The sequence below is a fragment of the Salmo salar genome, chromosome 27, assembly GCF_965601325.2.
Source record: "Salmo salar chromosome 27, fSalSal1, whole genome shotgun sequence".
Lineage (NCBI taxonomy): Eukaryota > Metazoa > Chordata > Actinopteri > Salmoniformes > Salmonidae > Salmo > Salmo salar.
Genome location: NC_138317.1, coordinates 33,949,317 through 33,969,047, shown reverse-complemented (window position 1 = coordinate 33,969,047; position 19,731 = coordinate 33,949,317). Strand labels below are relative to the sequence as shown.

Genomic DNA, 19,731 nt, shown 5'->3' with positions numbered 1-19,731 from the left:
GTCTGAGGTCCTGAGCTCTCTGGAGCAAGTTTTCATCAAGGATCCCTCTGTACTTTGCTCTGTTTATCTTTCCTTCGATCCTGACTAGTCAATTCAATTTAAGGGCTTTATTGGCATGGTTCACCATAGGGATGATGCCAGGTTTCCTCCAGATGTGACGCTTGGTATTCAGGCCTAAAAGTTCAACTTTGGTTTCATCAGACCAGAGAATCTTGTTTCTCATGGTCTGAGAGTCTTTAGGTGCCTATTGGCAAACTCCAAGTGAGCTGTCATGTGCCTTTTACTGAGGAATGGCTTCCGTCTGGCCACTCTACGATAAAGGCCTGATTGGTGGAGTGCTGCAGAGATGGTTGTCCTTCTGGAAGGTTCTCCCATCTCCACAGATAAACTCTGGAGCTCTGTCAGAGTGACCATCGGGTTCTTGATCACCTCCCTGACCGAGGCCCTTCTCTCCTGATTGCTCAGTTTGGCCGGGCGGCCAGCGCCTCTAGGAAGAGTATCGGTGGTTCCAAACTTCTTTCATTTAAGAATGATAGAGGCCACTGTGTTCTTGGGGACCTTCAAATGCTGCAGAAATATTTTGGTGCCCTTTCCCAGATCTGTTTCTCGACACAATCCTGTGTATGTGTGTGTGTTTCTATGTGTGTGTGTATATGTGTGTATGTGTGTATGTGTGTGTGTGTGTGTGTGTGTGTGTGTGTGTGTGTGTGGTGTGTGTGTGTGTGTGTGTGTGTGTGTGTGTGTGTGTGTGTGTGTGTGTGTGTGTGTGTGTGTGTGTGTGTGTGTGTGTGTGTGTGTGTGTGTGTGTACTAGGAGGGCACCATAAGCACCAGCCATGAGCCTCCCGGCACCTCCCCATAACTGTCTCAGACTTAGCTTGGTTTCCTTTGGTGAGACAGACCTAGTCAGATCATATAAGAGACACTTAGCCTGCATCCCCAATGGCACCCTATTTCCTATATTGTGCATTACTTTTGACCAGGGCCCTTACGGCTCCCATAGGGCTCTGGTGAAAGTAGAGTGCGATGTAGGGAATAGTGTCCCATTTGGGACAAAACCTTCCAGTAAAGACTGGCAGACCAAGGCCCCAGAGTGTGATCATAACCTAACCATTGGATAACAGCAGACCAAGGCCCCAGAGTGTGATCATAACCTAACCATTGGATAACAGCAGACCAAGGCCCCCAGAGTGTGATCATAACCTAACCATTGGATAACAGCAGACCAAGGCCCCAGAGTGTGATCATAACCTAACCATTGGATAACAGCAGACCAAGGCCCCAGAGTGTGATCATAACCTAACCATTGGATAACAACAGACCAAGGCCCCAGAGTGTGATCATAACCTAACCATTGGATAACAACAGACCAAGGCCCCAGAGTGTGATCATAACCTAACCGTTGGATAACAGCAGACCAAGGCCCCAGAGTGTGATCATAAGCCTACCGTTGGGTAACAACAGACCAATGCCCCAGAGTGTGATCATAACCCAACCGTTGGGTAACAACAGACCAAGGCCCCAGAGTGTGATCATAACCCTACCGTTGGGTAACAACAGACCAAGGCCCCAGAGTGTGATCATAAGCCAGCCGTTGGGCCCGTATTCATAAAGCGTCTCCAAGCAGCAGTGATGATATACTGTCTGTTTTGCCTTTAAATTTAGATAATAATGAAAAAGATTCCCCTGACGGGGGGAGGAGACACTGTGAATTCAGCTACTGGACCTCTTCAGGATGTCATAACAGTCATCCTCATACATTATCCACTCAGGTATAATGGAAAAAGCAGAGAATGTATCAACCGGTGGAGGTTGCTGAGGGGAGAACGGCTCATAATAATGGCTGGAACGGAGCAAATAGAACGTCATCAAAGACCTGGAAACCATGTGTTTGATATATTTGATACCATTCCACTGAATCCGCTCCAGCCTTTACCACAAGCCCCAACCTCCTGTGGTATCAACAATAAACAATATACAGTTGCTTCTATATGAATTCAAACCTGTATTCTGAATCTATAACCACAGTGTCAGTCTCTCAAGGACTTTAGCTAAAGAATAACCATACAAGGTGTCCACCTAGAGGATCATGTAAAAGTTGCAGGCTCACTGGGGATAGAGGGAGGAGCAGGACACTACAGCGTCCCTAAATGACAATCTTCCCCTTCATCCTCTCTACTTCATGACATTCATATCTATATCTCTCTGTGTCTCTCAGACTGTATCTAAGCTCACATTCACATTTGTCTTTTGCTAGCACTGATTTAGTTGACAGCTGCTTTTTTTGTGTGAAGATTTTACTTGCAATTACTGTGATATGTGGTTGCCTTAAATGTACATTTACATGTTATTCTTATCCAGAGTGACTTACACTTCGTGCGGTCGGGGTTAGCAGGGGTGCGAGGGGGGTGCTTTCTTACCTACCTTAGTAGGGAGTTGTGTTTTATTTGTTAAGCACTTGAAATGCATCCTCCGTAACAAATGTGCTATATAAATTAAGTTTGATTTGATTAGAATAGAATAAAATAGGGCATTCATCCACACATATTATCAATGCTTACAGACCATTTTGAGCTGCAAAGTGGGACAGCTAGCATTTACACTGGGATGGTTTCTTTTTATTTGTAGCTTAGATATCCATTTTGTGTCTTCATGAGTTAACTTATAATATGTATGTAAATAGATAGTATTGCTACATCAGTGAATGAGTTGTTTCATTGTATTGCTGTTGCTCCACATTTCATCATGGTGATGGTCATGCGATCTTCGAACGTTTCACCACATTCTCTTCACTACATTCAGTTGTCGCAATAGCGCTATCACTCAGCGACTCCACAGTGAAGCACGTTGACACTGTCTGTCTGTAAACAATGTCCTTCTTCATGACATGGAGATCTGCACTAAAACCTTTTAGAATGACCACGCAGGAAATTATTTGCCTGTTTTAGTCGCGTAGTTACCGTAAGTGTAACGAGAAACAGTATTGCACAGTTCAACTGTGTGAAATACAGATAAATTCTCTCTCTCTCTCTCTCTCTCTCTCTCTCTCTCTCTCTCTGTCTCTCTCTCTGTCTGTCGGTCTCTCTCTCTCTCTCTCTCTCTCTCTCTCTGTCTTGCTCTCTCTCTGTCTCTCTCTCTCTCTCTGTCTCTCTCTCTCTCTCTCTCTCTCTCTCTCTCTCTCTATGTCGTTCATTTGATATTTCAGAGAGTATAAATGTGACTATGAGTCTGCCTGAGACAGTCTGTGCATGCAGGCTGTAAACACTTCTTTTTCATCATCTTCCTGCATTGTCCTTCCCTTGTCCACATTGACATGTCTTTAATCAACATTCTCAACCTTTAGCTACCCTCTCTATTCCATTACACTCATACCTCTCTTTCTCTGTGTGCTAAACCCATATCTAAACTAACACTCACATTTGTCTTTTAATAGCACGGATTTTGCTAACAGCTACTTTTTTTGTGGAAGGTTTCACTTGCAATGACTGTAGTATATGTTTGTCTCACCTGCCTTAGTACAAGTCGTGCTAGATTAGTGTCTGCTAAATGACCAAAATGTAATGTAAATGTATGCTTGTGCCTGTGACCCTCAGGCTTAGTGAAATGCAGGCACAAGTATACATTTACATTACATATTGACTAGATAGTATACAGCTTATGTCAGAATTTACTTTTCATTACTGATTTTTAGTAGAACTGATGCAGCAGGTTAACATAATGAACGTAGCAGTTTAGGAGAGGTAGGTTTAGGCTTATGTGAAATGTTAGCTAAAATGCTAAACATTTTACATAAGCTGTTTCATGTCCAGCCATGACCAGGCACAAGGGGTGGCGACCATGTTGTTTCTGTGCCTGCCAGGTGTAGCTTACCTCTCCCACTCGAATAACATTGGGAGGGGCCTGGGCTGCTGGCTGGCTCCTCTTATTTCCCTGGCAAATGTTGTCACCACCAGTTCAGTTCCCCTCCTTCCCACCTCCCTCCCTTACTGTCACAGTCTCAAGCCAGAGCGGACAACTCCTCAGAGGATAATGGAGGCTCCTGGAAGAAGAACCTTTGTTGCTCTGTGTTTCTACACTGCACTACTTACTCTCTCAGGTAAGAGGAAGAAGAAATATAAATGTTAATTGAATGTCATTTCAGGAGAAATTCATTAAATGTTTTGCGAGTGTAACCAAAAGCGTTGCAATATGGTCCCACATCAACATCAACATTGCCAATTATCTTTCAATAGTTGGATCATCATCGAGCCATTGGACTGTATTTGATTTGATCAGTTATTACGCGCATAATAGAATGGTACTTCTTTAATCATAGTGTATAGGACAGAGATACCCCTATGCATGTGTGTTAATGCAAAGTGTTGATGTCCGTGTTGGTCCACAATGATTCTATGGTGGTTGATTAAGTTGTTACTGCGTAGGTATGTTAGATTGCAGTAGCTACCGATATTTATTATCTGATTGCATGTGTTCATATGCGTTTTTTGGTTTGACTTTTATGGTCGTAATGAGGGGGATTTTAGCATTTCTGTAGTAAGTAGAAGAGGCAGGAAGGACACCCTGGAAAGAGTTCATCAACCAGGCCTCTGCTGACTCAGCTTGGAGTCTGTCTAATCAGGGACTGACTGGGAACAGAAATCGACCCTGGCTTTTCTATCAAACTGGAACCATTAGGGACGGACTGGGAACAGAAATCGACCTTGGCTATTCTATCAAACTGGCCCATCAAGGACGGACTGGGAACAGAAATTGACCCTGGCTTTTCTATCAAACTGGTCCATCAGGGATGGACTGGGAACAGAAATCGACCCTGGCTTTTCTATCAAACTGGCCCATTTCTTTCCTCAAGTCCTCCACACTGGCACATTTTTTAGATGGTTCAGTCCATCTGGCATTTGCCAGAATTTCCCTATGGCCAGTCCGTCCCTGCTGATGATAACAGATATCCAACCAATGTCACATGACCAGATAAGCCCACCTCCTGATGCCCTAAATAGAACTCACTTCAGAGACTGTGTTAATGTGATTAGGGGCAGCAGGTAGCCTAGTGGTTAGAGTGTTGGGCCAGTAGCCGAAAGGTTGCTAGATCGAATCCCTGAGCTGACAAGGTAAAAATCTGTTGTTCTGCCCCTGAACAAGGCCGTTGACCCACTGTTCCTAGGCTGTCATTGTAAATAAGAATTTATTCTTAACTGGCCTGCCTAGTTAAATAAATAAATAAACTTCACTTGAAAGGTCTTGTTTCTGTAATGAAGGAAGAGGGGGACACTTGATGGTGGTGTACCAGCAGCATTCAGCTGGCCAATGGTTTGGGATCCAACCAGAGGTGTCAATGGGCAGAGTGTGTGTGTGCCAGTGAATACATCCCCTCACCTCCTCACAATCCATCGTCTCCACTGTCTCTTATCCAGGGGTGAAAGTAGAGGTCTTACTGGTACGGGACACCCAAGCGTGCACACACATTTTGTTTTTATAGCCTAGGTGTAACCTAATCATAGAATTACATATTGTATCCCTATTCATTTCATATGATCTCTGTGGGCCTAGTAGACTAGGCCTAGAAAGGTTTGGTCAAACACCTATAACATGTACTGCCTTTTAATGTGGCATATACACAACCAGTGTTTTATTCTGATTGTCTAACAATCACTTCAATCACTTCATTAAAGCTAGGCTACGGGTGCACGTTCGTCCACCCAACAAATTATTCCAGCATCCAAACAGTGCACTGTGCACCCTCAATTTGATGAATGGAAAGACACATCTGTTACAAAACACCTTAATGTGTAGGCTTTACTCCTGTAGCCTGAATTTATGCTTCCACTGCTTTTCGTGTGCGTCTCCGTCTCGGTCTCGGCCACTCATCTCCGCCTTGGCAAAACGTAAGTGTTCTGATCAAACCACAAAGCAATTTGGAGCGTATGCCAACCGGTTTCAAGTCAATTTGCAAATGTTTCATGCACCTGACATGCGGTAATGTTAAATGATGGTGTAATAGCATATAGTTTTCTAGGCATTTTGTGTTCATTATTGTGATAGGCACACATTTTACCATTACGGCGTATACCCCACTATTTATATTGCCGGGATGCCGTAACGGACTGTACTGGCTTACTTCCACCCCTGCTCTTATCACCCCAACAATCCCGGGCTTGGTTAGAGAAAACAGTGGCAGCAGTGGGTTCAGCACACTTTTGTCCTGCTTATTCAACCAGACTGGTCTCATCGACTAGACGTAACATACTGTAGTAAACATACATCTGGGACACTCAAATCAGTATATGTTACGTTAGGTATGGTTGAAAAAGAAAAGGAGAGCCGCTCACTCTAGGAGCTCAGATGCAATAATTTTATAGCCAACATTTTGTATAATGACAAACACTGTGTCACTAGTTTATATAGTTTGAAAGGACACACACAGGTGTCTGTAATCATGGCTGGCTGTGGCTTGATTTCATTGGTTGATTTACAGATATACAGAACATATAAACAATCATGAATGGTAAACATCTGATCATAAATACAATTTGGCTACATTGGCCTACCAACATTATTTACAATGGATAGCAAAAACACAATAATCACAAGAATGGCTTCAGATCAAAGTCTACGTTGAGACCGAAGGGCACAAGGGTCTTTAAATTAAAGATCCAGGCTGCCTCTCGCGTTAACAATACATTGTTGAGGTCACTCCCTTTCCTAGGGAAGGTGAAGTGTTCGATGCTGATATAGCGAAGGGACAGAAGAGAGTGGTTTGTTTCCAAAAGAGGGCCGCAACTGGGTAAGTCGAGTTTTTGCACCTAATGGTACTACAATGTTCAGAGATTCTTACTTTTAGTTCGTGCTTCATTTTGCCCACATAAGTTTTACCACAAGGACAAGTTATAAGATAAATAACTGCCTTAGTGGAGCACGTGATAACACCTTTGATTGGGATCAGTTTCCTTGTTTGGGGGGGTTTGAAGGACCTACATTTGTAAGTGCCATTGCATCGAGAACAGCCATTGCACTTGTATTTTTGATCTGGTAGAGGCACAAGGAGACATTGTGCAGGGTATTTTGTTGTGGTATATCAGAGTTAATCTGGTGGTAAACCAAATAATCTCTGAGATTTCTGCCCCGCAAGAATATGACTTTAGCATTTTAGCTAATTAGCTACTTTTGAGCTACTTTGCAACTACTTAGCATGTTAGCTAACCCTTCCCCTAACACTAACCCTAACCTCAACTCTTTAACCTAACTCCAAATCTTAACCCTAACCTTAACCCTTTAACCTAACTCTTAACCTCAATCCCTAACCCCCAGAGCTAACGTTAGCCACCTAGCCACCCAGCTAACGTTAGTTACAAGTTGGAAATCCCCCCCAAAATTTGGTACAATATTTTTTTTACAATACAAAACATACACATACAAACGACAGCATACAGAAGCACACAAACATCAACGACATCACACCTGCCCAGACCCACCTGCTCACACCCCCATCTCCAGCGCCCGCACCACTCTCCACCACATGGCATCAAACGGCACCATTTTGTTTCTCTTCGTCGCCCACACACTTTCAACATTTAGACAGTAAGGCATTTGACCTTTCCATTGTGTCAGTGATGGAGGATTGGTTAATTTACAGTTTTTAAGTATATGTTTTTTCAAGATTCTTGAAATTCATAACATATTTGGGCTCCCGAGTGGCACTGCATCTCCGTGCAAGAGGCGTCACTACAGTCCCTGGTTTGAATCCAGGCTGTATCACATCTGGCCATGATTGGGAGTCCCATAGGGAGGCGTACAATTGCCCCTGCATCGTCCGGGGTAGGCCATCATTGTAAATAAGAATTTGTTCTTAACTGACTTGCCTAGTTAAAGAGTTTAGCAAATTGTTAACATATTGTACAAATTGTAATTCGTAACATACAGTATCATACGAATTCTAATTCGTAACATATCATACGAAATGGATGATGGACATCCACAAATTAATACTTAACATACGAAACGTAACAATTCATTCCAAATGAAGTGTCTCGGATTTGCATACAGAACAATACAAAAAGCTCAGAGACCAGGTTGATTCCACACACACACACACACACACACACACACACACACACACACACACACACACACACACACACACACACACACACACACACACACACACACACACACACACACACACACACACACACACACACACACACACACACACACGGGTGTATCTACACTCCCAGTGATGGCCAAACTGCTACCCGTGGCCAGCAGGCCACTCAGAGTGTGACATGGATGGGGGAAGGCTGTTTCTACTATTAAAGTTTAGGACATAACACCAGGCACAGAGTTAATCTATTGTGATGAACAACAGGGGGGTCCAGCAGGGCCTGGACGTCCACTGGGAGAACTGGACGGACTGGGGAGGATGGAGGGAGAGGGAGGGAGGGGGAGAGAAGGGATGGAGGTGAGGGGAGGAACAGTGGAAGGAGGGAGGGAGAGAGAGGTGAGGGAAGAGAGACGGGGGTGAGGGGCAAGAAAGAGGGAGGGAGAGAAAGAGACAGAAAGGAGGGGAGGGGGAATAGAAGGTTGGGCATAAAAACAGAAAGGGAGAGAAAGTGATAGGGGAGCGGGGAGATACAGGGAGAGGGAGGTGGAGAAAGAGAAGGAAAGGGGCTGTGTATTTACCTATATGTAACCGATGTGAAATGGCTAGTTAGTTAGCGGTGGTGCGCGCTAATAGCGTTTCAATCGGGTGACATCACTCGCTTTGAGACCTGAAGTAGTTATTCCCCTTGCTCTGCAAGGGCCGTGGCTTTTGTGGCGCGATGGGTAACGATGCTTCGTGGGTGTCAGTTGTTGATGTGTGCAGAGGGTCTCTGGTTCAAGCCCAGGTTGGGGCGAGGAGAGGGACGGAAGCTATACTGTTACATATATACCGCCTAGCTATCTGCCTGCTGCTGCTTAATCTGAGCTGGCAACAACACACTTATGACATCACCCAGTCCCTTCCTAATCGTAGAAACCCAACCCTGCCATTGGCAAAATAGCTGCAAAACTTTTTGTTTGTTATTTTGAGAAATAAAGACAATGTGGAAGACACCAAACCTAATGACAATAAATGTCAGTTCATTAACAGAGTCCATTTTCTATTGGATGTCGTAACTCAAAGGTGATTGTTTTTCTGTCAGTTATCAGTGTGGGAACTGCTTGCTACCGTAACGTAAACAGAGCAAAGTAAGTGTACAATATTCAACGGCTACATCATACAGCTTAAAGATGTTTGCTTTAATACCAGTTAGTAGTAACAAGACACAAGGCTTGTCATTGGCTCTAAGAATTGGGTTAATATTTGCTTACCTCAGTTTCAGGACAGAGTTCTGGATAAAGTAAATAAAATAGCATGCCACAGATGTGTCAATCATGTAAACGTATCTCAGTCTAACTTATTCTTTCTGCTATGAAGCGCAGCATGAAGAGACGTAGACTGCCATCTTTACTTTTCATGTTAATTAAAAGATCAGGGCTCTTATTCATAAAGCATCTGGGAGCAGGGGTGCTGATCTAGGGTCCACCTGTCCATATAATCTTATTCATTATGACCAAAAAGGCAAAACTGATCCTAGATCACCACTCTTACTCTGAGATGCTTTATGAGGGCCCATACCAGCACCTTCGTGTGTGACATGTTTACACAACCCCCCCCCCCACACACAAACACACAAACACAAAAAAACATATACGACTATGTACATCTAATGAGAAACATTGCAGGCTCTAAGGTAGAAAACACAATGGCCCAACACATGAAGAGGTACACAAACTGGAATCTTTGCATTTGTTATTAGTGTGATAGAGTCCACCCTCTGAGACTAATTTGTTCATCTCTTTCTCTCTATATAGCTCACTCTCTCGCTCCTTCCCTCCTCTATAACTCTCTCTCACCCCTTCCTTCCTTCCCTCCTCTATAACACTCTCTCTCACCCCTTCCTTCCTTCCCTCGTCTATAATACTCTCTCTCACCCCTTCCTTCCTTCCCTCCTCTATAATACTCTCTCACACCCCTTCCTTCCCTCCTCTATAATACTCTCTCGCTCCTTCCCTCCTCTATAATACTCTCTCTCACCCCTTCCTTCCCTCCTCTATAATACTCTCTCTCACCCCTTCCTTCCCTCCTCTATAATACTCTCTCTCACCCCTTTCTTCCTTCCCTCCTCTATAATACTCTCTCTCACCCTTCCTTCCCTCCTCTATAATACTCTCTCACACCCCTTCCTTCCCTCCTCTATAATACTCTCTCGCTCCTTCCCTCCTCTATAATACTCTCTCTCACCCCTTCCTTCCTTCCCTCCTCTATAATACTCTCTCTCACCCCTTCCTTCCTTCCCTCCTCTATAATACTCTCTCCCATCCCTTCCTTCCTTCCCTCCTCTATAATACTCTCTCTCACCCCTTCCTTCCCTCCTCTATAATACTCTCTCGCTCCTTCCCTCCTCTATAATACTCTCTCTCACCCCTTCCTTCCCTCCTCTATAATACTCTCTCTCACCCCTTCCTTCCCTCCTCTATAATACTCTCTCTCACCCCTTCCTTCCCTCCCTCCTCAGAAGTAAACTCAGAGTTCGTCCAAGTTCCGTCCGTGCTCAATGGCGTCAAAGGGAAGTCCCTCCTCCTCTCCGTGGAGACTCACTTTCAAAATGAGGATGTTGAGATCCAGGGCAGCTGGTACCAAACCCGGCCGGGGGCCCCCAAAACCCTCCTGGTGACCTTCCACAACCATTCAGCCATCATGGTGGCCTCCATGAGACACAGGAACCGCTTCTTTTTCCAGCCCCCCAACGCCTCTCTCCTGATCCCCAGGCTGGACGACGCGGCGGAGGGGGATTATCACCTGGACCTGGACATCCACTTCCCCCAGAGACAGGAGCTCGTCAGGGTCGAGAGGACCATCCATGTCACCGTAGATGGTGAGTCGGTGGTGGACACCAGGGGATCTTATGTCAATCTCTATTTTTACGTCATTGATTGACGAGCTATACATCTTATATATGTTGTGTACATAGGCAGATCATTGTGGAATGTTGTATGTATGGAACATTTCGGCCTGGCTGCATCAATCCAATTGCCATGTACTTCGAAAGACTTACAGACCTTTCCCGTAAATTGTTTAACGGACTGCTTAACAATACTGTTCCTTTCATCATCAGTATTCTCACTGTTCTATCTCTGCTTCTCCAGTACCTGTGTCCACTCCTGTTATCCAGAAGACCCCATCTTCTACAGTCGTTGAGGACAAGGAAAACGTGACGTGGACCTGCTGGGTGGAGAACGGGACCAGGGTCCAGTACCAGTGGCTGAGGAACAACATGCCCCTAGATGCTAGTGATTGCCATCAGTTCTCCCAGGATAACTCTACTCTGGTGATAAGCCCTGTGAGGAAGAAGGACATTGGACAGTACCGCTGCCTGGCCAGGAACCACATCAGCCAGAGACAGAGCCACACCCTGGACCTTAATGTATTCTGTAAGTACTGTAGGTCTGCCTAAAACAGCTACCCATGTTGGTCTGTCTAAAACAGCACACCCCTGTAGGTCTGTCTAAAACAGCACACCCATGTTGGTCTGTTTAAAACAGCACACCCCTGTTGGTCTGTCTAAAACAGCACACCCCTGTTGGTCTGTCTAAAACAGCACACCCCTGTTGGTCTGTCTAAAACAGCACACCCCTGTTGGTCTGTCTAAAACAGCACACCCCTGTTGGTCTGTCTAAAACAGCACACCCCTGTTGGTCTGTCTTAAACAGCACACCCCTGTTGGTCTGTCTAAAACAGCTACCCATGTTGGTCTGTCTTAAACAGCACACCCCTGTTGGTCTGTCTAAAACAGCTACCCCTGTAGGTCTGCCTAAAACAGCACACCCCTGTTGGTCTGTCTTAAACAGCACACCCCTGTTGGTCTGTCTAAAACAGCACACCCCTGTTGGTCTGTCTAAAACAGCACACCCCTGTTGGTCTGTCTAAAACAGCACACCCCTGTTGGTCTGTCTAAAACAGCACACCCCTGTTGGTCTGTCTAAAACAGCACACCCATGTTGGTCTGTCTAAAACAGCACACCCCTGTTGGTCTGTCTAAAACAGCACACCCCTGTTGGTCTGTCTTAAACAGCACACCCCTGTTGGTCTGTCTAAAACAGCTACCCATGTTGGTCTGTCTTAAACAGCACACCCCTGTTGGTCTGTCTAAAACAGCACACCCCTGTTGGTCTGTCTAAAACAGCACACCCCTGTTGGTCTGTCTAAAACAGCACACCCCTGTTGGTCTGTCTTAAACAGCACACCCCTGTTGGTCTGTCTAAAACAGCTACCCATGTTGGTCTGTCTTAAACAGCACACCCCTGTTGGTCTGTCTAAAACAGCACACCCATGTTGGTCTGTCTTAAACAGCACACCCCTGTTGGTCTGTCTAAAACAGCTACCCCTGTAGGTCTGCCTAAAACAGCACACCCATGTTGGTCTGCCTAAAACAGCACACCCCTGTTGGTCTGTCTAAAACAGCACACCCATGTTGGTCTGTCTTAAACAGCACACCCCTGTTGGTCTGTCTAAAACAGCTACCCCTGTAGGTCTGCCTAAAACAGCACACCCATGTTGGTCTGTCTAAAACAGCACACCCCTGTTGGTCTGTCTAAAACAGCACACCCATGTTGGTCTGTCTAAAACAGCACACCCCTGTTGGTCTGTCTAAAACAGCACACCCCTGTTGGTCTGTCTAAAACAGCACACCCCTGTTGGTCTGTCTAAAACAGCACACCCCTGTTGGTCTGTCTAAAACAGCACACCCCTGTTGGTCTGTCTAAAACAGCACACCCCTGTTGGTCTGTCTAAAACAGCACACCCCTGTTGGTCTGTCTAAAACAGCACACCCCTGTTGTTCTGTCTTAAACAGCACACCCCTGTTGGTCTGTCTAAAACAGCACACCCCTGTTGGTTGGGGAAGGAAATGAATGGCAACTTCTCATACTGTATTTTCCCCATTTTAAAGAAGTACAAAGACTTTACATCCTCCTGGCCTTCTATGAGTAATCTTAGTATGTAAATCCAGACCACCCCTGGGCACACACTGTGCAGATATGGAATTTGCATGTCTGACAGATGTCCAGTGTTCTGTGGCGATACTATCGTGATGCTGTTGGGTTAATGAAACCAGGCTGGTCCTGGCAGGTTTGGAGATTGTTGAAGATTGTTGACATATAATATGTTTGGACATTAGCCCGTCCTACAGTTGAAAATGTTATATTCCAACAAGACAACAAATGTTGCAGTAGGTCAATGCAGTTCAATTATGATAAATGCAGTTCGTAATGGTTGTATTTGTAGATGCAGTCAGAGGAAAGGGATTCATTAGATGGGACCTCTTTGCCTTAACATCTAATTTAACACCCATGTAGCTGTAATATCACATTACATGACTACCTTCTACATTATTCCTCACACAGGTAGAGTTAATTATACTATTGTATATTTTTATCAGCAGTTATATAAATGATCATGTTACGCTGATGGCTGATGGCTGCTGACAACACACTTCAAGTTGGGATTGCAGAGACAGGCAGAAACTGAGAGAAGATAATTACAGATAATATACAGATGTTATTTTGTTGATACATGGTTATTCTTCATCTTACTAAGGAGGACCCCAATGATCCCTAGGCCCGACTTTGAGAAGCACTTCCCTAAGCCATTTCAGTATCACATCGCCATTGTCATTTTTGAGGATATGAGGTTTCATTATAGGCCCCCGTCTGATACGTCCAGTTTGGTTTCATATCAACAAGCTAATGTAATGACCACAGTGACTAGTAGCATATCCTAGCAACTGAGGCACACAGCTCTAATGTCAGCTTTGTTTTCAATATACGACGGCCATTTCACAAAACGCCTTCGCTAGAACCTGAATGTTTGAGCGGCCATATGGCGTTGCTTCAGGCTGACACTCTGATGACAAAAATAAATCAAAATACAGTAATTGCCACCTGTTCGGCTAAAGTACGCGAGAAGACCTGGACTACCACTAGTCCCTGTAGCAGTGAAACTACTCTATGTCTTGTAACCTGATTTGTAGTGGCGTAAAGCTTAATAAAGAGCAGTGTGTGGGCTTCTTCTTTTTTCTCATGTTATTCAACTGTTACCACGCACCTGAAACAAAGATAGCTCAGATGTGCGAGTGCCTTTTGAATTTTAGTGGAGAAGAGCCAAAAGCAGCCTTACAATAGGACGACATGTTTACTCAGTTAATGAGATTCTGAATTATTGATGATCTTAGCTGCCAAAGGATCCTAGTTTACCACAGTCCCAATAGAGTTTGAAGTTGATCATAGTGTTTGTGACAATATGAACCCCTCTGATATCTTCCAGATGGTCCTTACAACCTGGCTGTAAAGTCTGACCATGGCCTGAGGACCGGGGAGGTCTTCACAGTGAACCCTGGTGAGCTGGTGTTCTTCGACTGTCAGGCCGACTCCAACCCTCCCAACAGCTGTATGTGGATCTCTAAGACCAACAACGCCACTGAGGTCATCACTGTGGGACTGCGCCTGGAGGTCACCTCATACAAGCTGGCCCAGGCCGAGGAGTTCCTGTGCAGGGCCTTCAACAATGTGACCCAGAAGCAGGACGAGACCCAGTTCACCTTGGTGGTGGCCAGCCTGGGGGCAGGTGGGTAGAGCTGGGCTGGGCTGCTATCCTGGGGTGCTGGAGGGAATGAAGGAGGGACTGGGAACACACACACACACACACCCACACACACACACACACACACACCCACCACACACACACACACACACACACACACACACACACACACACACACACACACACACACACACACACACACACACACACACACACACACACACACACACACACACACACACACACACACACACATACGCCTGGGGTGCTGACGTAGCGTAGGTGGGACTGGGAATCAGGTCTCGGTACCCACTGCGCACCTTATCATGCCATAAAGTACCAAGGTGAAGACGACGAAGAGGAGAAGATGAGGCGTACTGTCAGAGGGCCAAATGTTACTGACATTTGAAACCTAAATGGTGTATATACAATAACCTTTTCTAAATGTGAGCAGTAGCCTTGCTTAAAGATAGTCCAAAGTCTGTTCTAAAATACCTTTAGAACAGAACCAGGTAATTCACCTACACACGGTGAATCATAAATATTGTATTTCTTCTCAGTTGCTATGTGCCTGGCCTGTGTAAAAGTCCACTGGCTCCATAGGAGAGTAAACCGAGAAAAATAACAGCTGGTCTCATTGTTGACCATGTTTTACTGCATGTGTGAAGTTTCAATGTGTAGGTGGTTTCAGTCTCCAAATGGGCAAACATATACACAATCTTGGCTACTGTATAGCAAGTGACATTGTTGAAAATAGAATCTATTGAGAAGTATCTAAAAATGTTATGAACAAACTAAACGTACGAACTGTTCACCAGGTCTGAGTTGACAAGTTGACTCTTAGCTTGGACTTGGGCCGGTTTCTCAGTCACAGATTAAGCCTAGTCCATGACTAAAAAGCATTTAGAAATTCTCTATTAAAATACAGTAGCTAGCTTTTTAGTCCAGGACTAGGCTTAATCTGTGTAAAGTTTTGAAATGTTATCCTGAATGTAGAGTTGTTCTCTTTTATTTGTAGGAAAGGAGAGATATGTCCAGGAGAGCAACTCATTCTCTCCTCTGGCTGCCATCACTCTGTCCTGTCTGTTCATTACTGGCTGTATGTTACTGGTCTACTTCATAAAGACCTGTCATCATCCCAAGAGAGGTAGATGTTATGGCCCTCTTCATCAGTCTCAGGGTGACAGCAGCAACTGTGACCACAGAACACACACTACTACTGTAGACACTTTATTTTGAAGTTTGTTCACAATACAGTAAATGTAAATCATCTGCAAATGCGATGTCAAACTGAAACAGGATATAGGAGAAAATAACGTCTTCTGACTCTCTATATCATTTGTGTTATTGATGAAGAGCATGACTCTCTATATCATTTGTGTTCGTGATGAAGAGCATGACTCTATCATTTGTGTTATTGATGAAGAGCATGACTCTCTATATCATTTGTGTTATTGATGAAGAGCATGACTCTCTATATCATTTGTGTTCTTGATGAAGAGCATGACTCTATCATTTGTGTTATTGATGAAGAGCATGACTTTGTACCATTTGTGTTATTGATGAAGAGCATGACTCTCTGTACCATTTGTGTTATTGATGAAGAGCATGACTCTCTGTATCATTTGTGTTATTGATGAAGAGCAAAACGTATCATCTTAAGTATCATCTTATCTTGTTTCTTTTACAGTTCTTATGAACATCTATAAGAGGTAAGAACATTACTGATCACGGCTTACACATGAATAAAGACCTCTGTCTAGGTAGCCTACATCCAGTAAATGGGTTTAATTCAAGTTTATTTGCCTCTACCATGCAGACCTTTGACAGAAGCGAAGCACCCACACTGTTCAGGTAAGTTCCCTCTCTCCAGCTGCACTGTTTACTTTATACCCTTACATTCCTGCCTGTTGTTAGGCAGTGTCGTGGACATAGCCTTAGACAAACAATACTCTTCATAAAACCTTCACCAACATAGAACAATTACAGTAATCATACTTGTTTGCCTTGTGCAGGCATATTTGTCCATTAGCTTGGTTGATAATCTCTTCACGTTTCAGTTGGATTCGTCTGTGCTTTAGTGAACTGAGTTCAGTACATTTAAATGTGGAGGGGCAATATTCGGTTTTCCCCAAACCAAAAGTGACACGTACTAAATCAAATAGTCTACTAGGAACAAGAAACAGGAAGTAAGTGGAGAGAGAATAGAACATTGACAGGTGAAGATATAAACTATTAACTACATTGTACTTGCAGGTCATGAGGATGCAACTGAAGACTTTGGCATCTATGAGTTTGTCTCTATACCTGGGAAAATGGAATCTACACAGGTATGTTGTATGTCTTGCAACAATGCAGCTTGGTACAAAAGTCCTAGTTTTCTGTTGGTGCACCTCTTTCATATTGTAGTGACCCTCGCTAATGAGCCCATGTTGCAATCCCCCCCATAGGGGTTAACCCTATTGGAGGAATGCGTAGCATGTTTGTCTTTCACACGTGCAACCCAGGTTCTATTCCCACCCCCTCCGTTTGCTTTAACATGTAGCGTCCCTAAATGTGTTTGTTTTCATTTCCCAGGCATCAAGCAGATCTCTGGCACACCTAGAGTCTGTCCAGGATTTGCATACCACCATCTATGATGTCATTCGGCACATCCCTGAAACTCCCACGCTGGCTAACCAGAGTCTGCTGTTGAAGCAGTGTGAAGCCTAACTATAGACCAGAATATTATTAAAGATACTTTCTGAGTCTCCAAGTGGAACCATATTCTCTGTATAATGCACTATTTTTGACCAAAGCCCTATGGCTACATAGGGAATAGGGTGCCATTTGGGACACAGACCCAGTCTGTGAACATTGTGTATATGAACTCCAGTGAGGTTTTCCTCCTGACAAGTGTACATACCTTCACCAAAGTCCCAATCACTTCTCTGAAATCCAATGGACATTATTCATCAATGGATGATTCCAAAGAACTTTAATGTGTGAATAAGATATACTGTATTGATCTACTGGAATCTAAGATATCTCTGCTAGTGAACTTGTTATCTGATCGAATGACTGTGTTACTAATCCTGTCAGCCATTAATTTACACTACAGAAGCATATGGTACAGTTCCCATGTCTTACTTACTATTTTCAAATATTGTATTTATTTCATTTAAAGTACAAGCGTTTTCTTTGCTATCTCATCAATATATTTTTCTCTTGTGCTATTTCAAGCTCTCTCTGGAAGTGGGCAAGTATATTTGGATGAATTAATTATCACATTGCAAGCGAGATACTGTCTGATGGCTGTGTTGTCAAACATAATTTTTTAGCATGTAAATACATCTATTCTACAGTGCATGCAATTACTTTCTCTTTTTTCAAGAAATGACATTTTGTTTTACTGAATAAGTCCTATTTATTTCCAAGTAAACGGTTGATGGTCCTCTCCTTATGATGTAGCATTTTTTATCTCGACATTGTCAAATACACTCCACCGGAGGTTGAAATGCCAGATGTGCTGTTGCCTGTCTGCAAAGTATCGTACAGTTTCCAGATACAGATATGTGCTTTTTGGATTTTAATAAAGATTTATAACAATTTGATTAGACTCAAAGAGAGCAGCATCTTTCCATAATTAAATATGATGTTTTCTGCCTGCCATAATGTCTTAAATGTATAACTTTAGTGCTCTGAGGTGGGCGTCAGGTAGTTTAACGGTTAGAGAGGCAAGCCAACAACCGGAGGCTGGCCAGTTCAAATCTGAAAATTCTGTCAGGAAGTGTGCTGGCAACCGGAGGGTTGCTGATATCAAATCCTAGATACCGTTAACTGCCGATGTGCCCTTGAGCAAGGCACTTAGCCCCCAACAACAGGTCCCAGTATGGCAGCCCTCTGCACCTCTCCATAACCTGTATGTGTGTCTTTCAGAGGGGTTGGGTTATTTCATTTGATCAGGTCTGATCAGGTCTGGTGTGGTCTGGTCTGGTGTGATCTGGTCTAGACAGGTGTGGTGTGGTGTGGCGTGGTGTGGCGTGGTCTGGTCTGGTTAGAGAGAGGGAGTGACAGAAGGAGGGTTCAACATGTGACACTGTGCCTTCCATCTGCTCCTGCTGACTCATAGTCTCGAATAGTGTGTGTGTGTGTGTGTGTGTGTGTGTGTGTGTGTGTGTGTGTGTGTGTGTGTGTGTGTGTGTGTGTGTGTGTGTGGTGTGTGTGTGTGTGTGTGTGTGTGTGTGGAAGAGAGAGAGATGGAGGGAGAGAGAGTGGTGAGATGGGAGATGGAGAGAGAGAGAGAGAATCTTAATTTAGATTCATGACTCTGGTAAAAGCAGACCAACTGCAAGAACATTTTTAGCTGTGTCAAGTGTGTTAGTTTATCCCCAATAAGTCCTGGAGAGTTTGTTGTAATATTGACCAAATGCATTCAGCATTCAGATTGTATTTTATGATGTCGGCTCCTGTTAGGATGTCCATCTGTCTCTCTGTATGTTTTATGGGAGGATCCACTCAATACAACTGCATGACAAACAGCACTGGTGCCTGGAGGCAGCACCTCTCCTCACCTTCATTTGACAGGGAAATACTGGAGCGTCATTAAGCAGGAGCAGGAACTAGATTAGGTTGTGTTGTTTTAAACCAGGCTTTTACTGGACCAGGTAGGCCTAGTAGTGTTTGGTGCTTGAGATGATGTGTTCTAAGAACCCCTCATTTAACCCCATGATTTTTCAAACATGCCTGTAGCAATTCAATCACTATCCTATATAATTAATGAGTTGTAGGAAGATAGGCTACATGATCAACATGCTGCATTATGTGATAGGCTACTAACACACACACACACACACACACCTATTTATGGCCTTATGACAATTGTCTCTAACCAAAAGACCACATCACTTACAGTAAGTAGCTTACTACTGTCATCTATTGTGTTCAGGTGAGGTTGCAGGAGACACCTTAAGTCAAATTGTATAGTTAACCTTCTGCTTTACAATTTTGGAAAGCCACAGGAATGGCAGTAGCCACAGGAACGGCAGTAGCCGCAGGAATGGAGACACAGTACAG

At 44.1% G+C, this 19,731-nt stretch overlaps 1 protein-coding gene across 3 annotated transcripts; it reads left to right on the top strand.

Moving 5' to 3' along the window:
• The first annotated feature begins 3,922 nt into the window (after nt 1-3,922).
• Nucleotides 3,923-18,269, top strand: LOC106588945 (HEPACAM family member 2). 3 transcript variants are annotated; one of them, XM_014178520.3, is made up of 9 exons: nt 3,923-4,095; nt 10,595-10,954; nt 11,226-11,510; nt 14,401-14,700; nt 15,695-15,823; nt 16,367-16,388; nt 16,496-16,530; nt 16,933-17,006; nt 17,254-18,269. In XM_014178520.3, exons 1-9 carry the CDS (start codon nt 4,029-4,031, stop codon nt 17,386-17,388), a joined length of 1,407 nt encoding a protein of 468 aa, XP_014033995.1. In that variant the 5' UTR covers nt 3,923-4,028; the 3' UTR covers nt 17,389-18,269. The 3 variants fall into 3 exon arrangements, with proteins under 3 accessions (XP_014033995.1, XP_014033997.1, XP_082826353.1); XM_082970227.1 differs by lacking the exon at nt 3,923-4,095 and adding an exon at nt 5,853-6,780; XM_014178522.3 differs by lacking the exon at nt 15,695-15,823.
• Nucleotides 18,270-19,731: the final 1,462 nt, after the last annotated feature.

Excerpts from the sequence above, each read along its gene's own strand:
- LOC106588945 (XM_014178520.3), top strand. The coding sequence starts at position 4,029 with ATGGAGGCTCCTGGAAGAAGAACCTTTGTTGCTCTGTGTTTCTACACT. Across the intron at positions 16,389-16,495 it reads CTTATGAACATCTATAAGAG|ACCTTTGACAGAAGCGAAGC; the intron begins GTAAGAACATTA and ends TCTACCATGCAG. Across the intron at positions 16,531-16,932 it reads GAAGCACCCACACTGTTCAG|GTCATGAGGATGCAACTGAA; the intron begins GTAAGTTCCCTC and ends TTGTACTTGCAG.